Source organism: Numenius arquata, chromosome 4 (genome assembly GCF_964106895.1).
Source record: "Numenius arquata chromosome 4, bNumArq3.hap1.1, whole genome shotgun sequence".
Classification (NCBI taxonomy): domain Eukaryota; kingdom Metazoa; phylum Chordata; class Aves; order Charadriiformes; family Scolopacidae; genus Numenius; species Numenius arquata.
The window spans coordinates 57124533-57133844 of NC_133579.1; the positions used below are offsets into that span (position 1 = coordinate 57124533).

Genomic DNA, 9312 nt, shown 5'->3' on the forward strand with positions numbered 1-9312 from the left:
TGGTTTTTGTTTCATGTTTTGAATAATGAGTAAACACAAGAACTTTTCTATAGGACTACTTGTTTTAAACAAGATAATTATTGCCTTGTTGGGTTCTCTGATTACTTTTTAAAGACATGAGACTCAAAATATTTGATTTCATATTGCTTTTATTATGTTTAAGTGTTCCATTTCTATGGTAATAGAAGTACTTTTGGGGCATATTTAAAGTATATTGAGGGTTGTGGATTATCTTTCTATTTACAGTAACATAATACTAGAAAACATGAACTTCTAGACACTCCAGTTCTTAGTTTTTAATTTTTAACATCAGATGGCTGATATCCCCCCCCAAAACTTTTTTGAAAGTCAGTTGAACATTTCCTGGTTTTCCTCAAGCTTACTCAGGATCGTTACAATAATGACAGCACAGGTGGCTTAAAGTTACAGGTTTGTCACCAGTTGCTAGGCTTTCTTTTCTGAAGCAAGCAATTTTATTTTCTTAATCTTGCTAATGCTTAGAATTTTGCAAATCACTTTCCCCAGTTAGACACAACTCTAGGATATATCATAGGCTGGAATAGCTTCTTGTCATTAGCCAGCTGATAGCGAGTATAAACTGTTATTCAGATATCTTATATGCCCTTGCTTTATCATGAAAATGCGGGAAATTGCACAAGAAATCCATCTTACAATAGTAGTAACTTACCTGCTAAGTTTTATCAACTGGAAACATGCGATTCCTTAGTTGACTGCAGATGTTTAATCAAGCCAAAGATGTCTGGTTATATGATTGTGCCTGAAAGAAAGATTTCACTTAAAGTTTATAAATCATTTCAAAACAGTCATATATCTTCATCACTGGCTGCTAAATAGCATAAAAAGATTATTATTCTTTAAATAAAATGTTAATTTTAATCAGATGTTGCCTAAAAAGAGATGCAATCTGAGAACATTTTTCAAAATTTTAAACTTTACTAAAAATTCAAACATCATGCTTTCAATAAATGATGCTTAAACAATAAATATTAGATAACGAGGAACTTCACAGAGCTTTCAGAAAACACCAACTAATAATAAGATTTAAAATGAGATGATTGATTTGAATAACCTGTTCCATTAATAGATGTGATGAAAAAAAATACCTAAAAGGATGCTTTGTGATACTTTTAGATATGTTATATGAGGACATACCTAAGGGCCTTTCAAGGATCTAGGTCCATTAGGCACTGTGGAAATGCTCTGCATTTCCGGGGCATCGCTTAAGCTTAAAAAGTAGAAGGGATGGGGATACATTTGAGGGGATGTAGGTATAATACAATTGAGCTATGTGTAAAACCACAGTACAGCTTTAGTGAGAAGCTTCCCTTTTGTTTTTTTAAGTACTCTCTTTAAAAAGAAACAGGATTCATTACCGCTAAGCACCTGTTTTTGTGGTATGAACTGGGGAAAAAATACTGAATGCATCCCTTCTGCCTTTGAAGAAATCATTCAAATTCTAGCAATTCAAATTTGAAGCAATTTGGAGTTAACTTCAACTTGACCTGCCGTGATGCGAAAGTGTCTAACAGAACTGGTTTTAACCTTGCAGACTGAAAAGTCAGTTCCTGGAAGTTGGCCTGTGCCACTTGGACTGACCTTGTGATCTTTGGTATAATTTTGAAACACAGAGTCCATGCTGAGCCCATGAGGGAGAATTGTAACGTTTTGTAAAATTGGCCCTGTCTAATGTTGAAAAATGTTTGCCATTTTAACTACAAATATGGAATACTTGTTAATATTCCTGCTATCATACATTTGCCTTGTTGCACTCTGTCTTGAGACAGATTACTCCTACTGTGTTAAACAGTTACATATATCTGAAGTTGAGCTCACTGATATGTAGTAAATTTTAAAAAAATCAGTTAATTTTGCAGCATTTGGCTTGGTGGTAATGGTTTTTCAGTTCTTGATGAACTGGTCTGAAACCTCTAAAATGCAAAGTTGTAGTATCTTGTAGGTTCAGCATTGATTGGGTTGCTCCTTCTAGTCCAGTTTATGGGGAAATTGTGGACTCTCCATTGTCTTCTCTAGTACGTATGAAGTAGGAATGCTCAAGCAGAGGTAGTAGGGGTCCCATTCACAACGACTAGAAGGAGAAAGCTCTTTACCCAGTGAGGGGTAAGCCTAGTAGTACTCAGTGCCCTAAGGTGGGGTTTACAAGGAATCTGAAAGGGGATTGAAGGAAAGCTGAACAAGTAATGTGAAGTAAAGATTCGTTGGGAGTTACTAGATTGACAACCCACACTAATTTTAAGCTGTGCTCAGGTGGAAATATTTGGAAAATAAGAGAGTTGGAAATTAGTGACTCCTCTCCTTGTTTTGTGCATACCTTGCATTTACTCTTCCCTACGTGTCTGCTAATGGTCACTGTCGGAGGCAGGACACTTGGGCTAGAGAGATTCTTGGTCTGAAATAGTACCGTTGTTCTTATATTAAGATTCACATTTTCAGTGAGAAGGTAAAGCCAATCTTTCACAGAGGTATTTTGTCACAGGGACAATTTCCAAAAAGCTAACAAGTGCTAATGTGGTGATTTCCAAAGGTGAGTAAAAGGTAGTGTGCACAAAAATATTTTACAATTTTTGCAAGGGTGGTGAGGACATGATAATCAATTTAACAGTGTGTATTTGGGCTTGGTGGTAATAGTTTTTCAATTCTTCTTGATGGACTGGTCTTTTGTGATGTTGAAACCTCTAAAATGCAAAGACAATTCAGTTACTTGTTAAATAACAGCACAGTGTTCTTTTTTCTTTGTAATCTTATGTCACTAATTTTTTTTTTTGCTTTCTTAGCTCAATGTCGATTGCAGCGAGCCTTGTGAGTGAAGACACAAAGACCAAGTTTTTGAACAAGATGGGCCAGCTGACTACATCAGGTGCGATGTTGGCTAACGTGTTTCAGAGGAAGAAGTAAGATGGGGAAAGGAACTCCCAGCTAACACTAAGATGGACCTCACAGAGACTGGTTCCTGTACTTGAAGTACTTGCCTTTTAATTTCTTCTGTCTTATGTTCCTGTAGTATAATTTTATTCTAACCTCCAAAGATATTTGCACTGCTTTTGAATATCGCTGTGTATCTGTTAATTTTGGGTTAACTGTGGTTGATATAAAACTGAAATCAGTCTGTACCAAGTCCCTGTTCTGTGTTTTTGTCTTTCCAGCATAATTTTTTTTTATATAGTGGAAGGTTTTGGTTTTGTTTTTTTTTATTTTTATTTTCTGACAGGATATCAGCAAATATCTGTATTATACATGGAGCTATTATGACGGTACTTAAAATAATGTAAATTTAAAGTCATTGTCATGTAGTAATAAAAGTGGAGATTACTTATGTATTTAAATTATGAGAGAGTAATGCAGATTTTTTTATTATGTTTCTAAAAAGAAGAGGAAGAGCCACCAGCATTTGTCTGTGCTTCTAAGGTTGTTTTTGTAAGTATTGTGCATCTTGAATCCAGAGGAATCACAGTATCTAATGTATGAGACTGCTTGCACTGCATCAGTCTGCAGGAAATGCTCATGTTTCAGATGCTTTATGCTGACATTGTAAATGCTGTACAAAGTCCTTCAGATAAAATTCTCACATCTGTTGTGGTTTTTTTGAGGGATGTTTTCTTTTGTTGGGGTTTTTGTTTTATTTTAAAGCACTTTAACAACCAGTCTACACATCCAGAGGCACATCCACTAAGTAAAAGAAAAACATGATAAATTAATAAATGTTAATAAATGTTTAAGCTACTACACAGGGGTCCCAGTACAGTTCTGCAGGCAGAAGAAACGTTCAGGAGAAAGTGCTTTCATCTTGCACTCAGTGTGCAGTTCTGTGTACTGTGAAAGCTAAAATCAAGGTATTTTGTTGTTTAGATTGAATCTCAGTTCAAATTTAATTTCAGAGTATTTGAAATTATGTTAAGAGAGTTTGACATGCAGTTTCTTAAAAACCTTGAGTAGACTGCATACATACTTTAGAAAAATGACATTACAAGGAGCATCTTCAACAACTACCAAATATTTTTGTTAGCGAGAAAGCATTAACAACTAAATCCTTTTATTCTGAATGCAGCATTTTTTTTTCCTTCTTTATGTTAATGTAAGCTTCTGAAAGTAAACTCAAGTGCATGCATGAATTGGTATGAGGTAGCAGAATATAAAAGCTCAGGCGTTCTCTGACATGGTACCATTCAGTTGGAAGCATTGACATCTCTTGAGGACAGGGGCAGCAAAAGGATTGAGGGAAGATAGTGTTTACTTCCGAAACGGAATGTGGATGGAGTAGCACTGCGGGTATTGCCCTTAGACGGGAATAATGGAGATAATTTGAGACTTCTGACTGCTTCCTATCAGTGCCTGTTGGCTCTGTGTATACGGTTGCCTGCCGTGTTTGTGTTGTGACAGGGCCTGCACTGTCCCTTTGCACGGCACTGAAACGTTTTCCTTGAGATTACAGACAGCTCCATGCCTTCGTGTTGCTTGTTACCATGGAACTATACTTTTAGCAGACTGACTGTGAAATGGAGACATTCCTGAGGAATGGGAAGTGGTGACGTTCCTCTCTATTGTTCTGTTGTCAATAAAAAGTTTTGTATACCTGCCTTGTCTTGTTACTTCTAGTCTTCTCCGAAAAAGATTATCAAATCAAACCAGCTCTTACAGGAGAGAGGTCTAATGTGCACAAATTTCTTGGCTTAAGTTTGTAAACTTTTTTTTCACATAGCAGATGGTTGACTGAACTTGCTAAATTTCCCATCTCAGTGTGCCTGTTCCACTCTGGCTTCTAGTCATGTGGCTATATTGCCATTTTTATGCAAGGTCTCCTCCTCTCCTGTGCCACACTTTTTTTTTTTTTTTCTTTTTTTTTCCTATGTCTGTTGCAGTAGTTACAGTGCCAGAGAGAGCTCTGTAGTCATGAGACCAAAATGACTGACTTTATGGTAAATTTTTCGGAGTAGGGCAGCTGCCTGCAGGCGACCTGTGAGAGTGGCTCCCAGCCCGCACTCAACTTCAGCCAGGGTTTGGAAACCTGCTGAGTGGCACAAGCCAAAAAAACTGACAACAATTTGACTATGGATGATCGTGGGATGAGACTCTAGTTTGTTAGTGTAAATGTAGCATTTTTGCCCAGTGAGGTCCAGTTTCTCCAGCCCTTTGCAAAGTTTAGCTTTTGCTGGTCAGCATTTTACTTCATACTGGTTGATCCAAGGAGGAATTTGAGTGAGAATCCCAGAAACACCAGCTCCCCTAACTACTGAGGTGAAAAAAAAATATCTGTGTAGGCAGCAAACCTTACGCAGGTTTTTTCAGGAGTGTTGTCTCCTCAATTTGAAGTCTCTGTTAGTGTATGCCGGTTGCAGGAGTTGGTTTGGGTTTTTTTTTTTTAAATGTTTATTAGTTTATCAAATGTTGACAAATTTTCAAGAAGATGGCAAGAAGTTGTTCTATGTAGTATGTTTTTTCTTTCTCCTCCTGGCTATGGCACTGTAGCATTCAGGAGTGGAAAAGAAAAGAATTACCAGAATATTTTAAATTAACTTTGTTCCTCCTGTTGTTATACAAAGTTAAGTAAACCTTATGGGAGAAAATGCTTCATTAAAAGAAGACAGCTGGATATTCGGCATGGAAAGCAATTGATCTCCAAAGGGTTATCTTCAATTGCTTGATTTGTCCAAAATAAGAATTCAGTTTTTAAAAAAAATAAAAAAAAAATAAAAATAATTAAAAACCACAAAATCTTAGCTTTATTGGCTCTGCCTGAACTTCTACAACTTGTTGGCTTTAAATAGGGAACGTGTTGTAGGTCTCGTGCTTCTGTAATATCTGTCTTTAAAGGATTGACTCTTGTGCTCTTAAGCAAAGATGATCAGTGGGCTGAAGGTACGTGGCTGCCTGAATGAGTGGTCGTGATCTCAGTTTATTTTCTGTAGATGAAACGTGAGGCTGACTGATATTATGCATCCATTTTGTTCTGAAAGAGGTTATTTTGTAATGCTATATACGAGACAAATTACTCTTTTCCTATCTTCTAATCAAAGTGAATAAAGGGAGCTCTTTAAGAAAACCTGGACATTCTTCTGTCAGTCTCTTCCACTCCCCTTTTGCATCGAGAAAAAATGCTGCTATTGTTGTACGTGAAAGTATATTCTGGTTAGGAGAACTAAAAGCAGGTTTTTAATGGATTAGTGGCTAGAAAAAATGAGGAAGGTGATGTTTGCAAATTAAAATGTTGAGATTGAATGATAAAAATTATCCATGCGAAAGATCTGTTGTGAAGAACAAGCAGGAGTTTTTGTAATATATTGTGGGAATTCATGGCTACATGTGGATGATAAGATGATTCAAAATGGTGCAGAAAAAGCAGAAGTGGGGAATATTTCTGTTCTCTGTATTCTGACAGTGTTAATGGTATTTTTCTGTTCCAGGAGTAAGCAGCTCGACATTTTAGTGCAGTTTCCAAAGGTGGGTATCCTGTATTCAAAAAATTTTAAGTATTGTCCTGCGTGAAACTTGCGCTGCTAAATACTAAAATACCTGCCTTGGTATTTTAGTAAACTGCAAAGTCCCAGCAAAGCTTCATGGGGTGGAAAATCATTGATGTGCTGATATAACAAGCTGATTGGCATGGCGTTGATCCGACGTAGAATTGCAGAATGAATACCATTCTTGCATCAGGTGTAAATGGTGATTAATTACAGGATTGCAGTCTGGTGCCAGGCAACAAGACTTCAAGGAAGCTGCTTTGGTGGTTTACTGAGTGCATTTGGCTATAGAATTTCTAGAAAACAATTCGGATATATAGCTAATTTTTTTTTTAGACTATGAAATTGGTAAACAAAGGCATAGAGGAGTTGAACCAGTACTGTTGAATCAGTAGGCTAATCAAGTCCTGGATTTTAGTAGTGTATCCTAATATATCCTGTGTTAACTAATCTCGACGAGTAACCGTGAATGAGTAATCATTTTCCAGAGAAGCGGTTTCCAAAGTGTTCTGTCTTTCGGTTTAATGCTGGTCAGGTTTCACACTTACAGGTAAGCTGTAAGAAAAGGTGCTTTTGTATAGTTTGTAACAGACGGGCAAGTCAGTGGTAACAGCCTCTGCCTTTGGAGGCATCTGCACTACATGCTGAGCTTCAACTTCCATCATACTTCCAGCGTAGTGAAAGGCTTCCTTAGACTGAAGATCTCCAGTTCCTAGAGACTTCGAGTGTGAGCAGTTCCACCACAGAAGTCAGTGACTTGAAAAGGTCACTCGCAAAGTAGCATAAAGGGCCAAGGCCATGAGAGTGGTCTGTCTGGTTCCTTTCCCAGCACTGGTATTGCATGTGCCCCTCATAGTGTCCCAGAGTTATTTTATTTGTGGTCTTGTGCTGCTGCAATTTGTCCTGCACTTTAATGGAGACTTTTCCCATTCCCCAAAACCTGGGAAACTTCCTCAGCTTCAGTTGCAGCTGAGATGGAGGCAGCATGATGGAGCCCTCCTAAGGTTACAGGAGCTGTAGCATGTGCCCTGTAGGATCCTCTGTGTTCTTCTGCCAGGCCTGTTACACCTTCCCTTTAAATATGCTGCAAGGGGATTGGGAAGTGGGAATGGGGAAGAAGCAGCTGTAGTGTTTAATAGGCAATGAGGTGTCATTTAGATTTGCTGAGGGATGAATACACTCTATTGATCCAAGTATGAGTCATGTCCATATTCAGGTGAGTCTTCAAAGAAGTTCAAGACCGTCAAGTGTGCTGTGATAAAATGTCAAGGCGACTCTGTGGAACTGGTAATGGGGTGTTGCCTGGTGGTTCAAAGCACTTAACGGTCTCAGTCCTCTTGCTCTGAGGGGTTGGTGGGTGTTTGCCAGCCTTAGAGACTCATCTCCAGGCAGGACAGAGCAAGCTCCCCTCTTCGTGCCAGTATTATTCTTGCCCTAGGGATGAATACACAACTTAAATCTTGGAGGTCATCAGTTGGTTTCTCTTATAAGCATGAACAAGTATTCAAAGTTAAAAATTCACCGTGACTTTGTATTTCCTTCCAGACGTATGTAGGCATTGTTATTGCCACAGGGTTTGGTGATAACCCCTCAGTTCAGTGTGTGCTTGCATGTACTTCAAATACATGTTATTGGTGGCTGGTTGTGAGCTTTTTTTTTTTCTTTTTTTCTTTTGAATGCTGCAAACTTCAGGTTTTTGACAGGCATTCAGCGCTGGTACATTTTTGTGGGGTTGTAAAAGGTGTGTTGTGTAAACCATAGCTGTGTGACCAAGGAGCTTCATTATAGTTGCTCTCTCATGACAAATATTTGTGTTTGAAAATCTCAAGGATACTGGGCAATGGTCTGCTATGGGAACTTGCATTTCACAGGAAGAGAACAGTTTCAAGTTGATGGCATGGTTTCGGGGTTTTTTTAGGTACTATATAATAATTAGGTAAATAATAATTTTTTTTAATGGATGAATTATAATAGCTAGAGATGTCAACTAAAATTAGAGCCCCCTGTGCTAGAAGTGTGCAGATTATTCTTCTAGCCCTTCATCTCATCGCCCATCCCTTGACAGGACGCGAGAGGCGGGGGAAGGGAGGCACCTCCACAGCCTTTCTGCGTGGTGTGAGAAGGCATCCCGGGGTGCAACCACGTGCCTTTCAGTTTTGCTTGTCTGCACAGGTTTCCTTCACGTTGTTTTGAAGACCCAGGTTGGAGACACGCAGCCACCAAGTTCTCCCTCCTGGGGAAATGGGGCATTGCGAGGGGCTGGGGCCCTTGTGCAGGTAAGGGGCAGGGGCGTTCAGCAGCACAGGTAAGGTGAAGGAGTAGCGAGGGATGTGAGGCTACGGGTGGTGCTCAGATGCCCGGTCAACTGGTGTGTCCACCAAACCACCCCTTATCTTTGCTTTCCAGGTTGAAAATTTTGGACAGAAGGGAGTCAAATTGAGGGATTTGCTCGGGAATTAGTCACCGATTACCCAAGCTCCTGGAAAAGAGCCATTCTTACCCTGCTGCTGAGGTCATTTTATTTTCAGACAGTTACAAAACTTTCAGTATTACCTTGAATGCTGTAGTTCTTTTCAAATATTATTTAGTGTGTACTTTCTGCTTTTCTCTGTCTAGAAAGGAGGTAAGAAGAGATCCGTACTGACTGCAGACCTGCTCACCGGTCAGCCGTGCTCACCTTTTGTTTTCCATGGCAGGATTCACCTGGGAAGGGATCCTGATATTACCCAGGTGAGTATTTTGATTCTGTCGCACCTCTAAGGCTGTGCATGGTTTTCCATCTCTCTCCTCTAGAAAGAGCACCCCACAGGCCAGTCCG

At 39.1% G+C, this 9312-nt stretch overlaps 1 protein-coding gene across 1 annotated transcript in view; it reads left to right on the forward strand.

Annotated features, from left to right (window-relative positions):
• The window catches only part of RELCH (RAB11 binding and LisH domain, coiled-coil and HEAT repeat containing), an 81182-nt gene extending 77822 nt beyond the window's left edge, over positions 1 to 3360 (forward strand). Inside the window, exon 29 of the mRNA XM_074146353.1 lies at positions 2814 to 3360. Within this exon, the coding sequence (XP_074002454.1) occupies positions 2814 to 2934 (121 nt within the window). The 3' untranslated portion in view covers positions 2935 to 3360. The remainder of the gene's footprint in view (positions 1 to 2813) is intronic.
• Positions 3361 to 9312: the final 5952 nt, after the last annotated feature.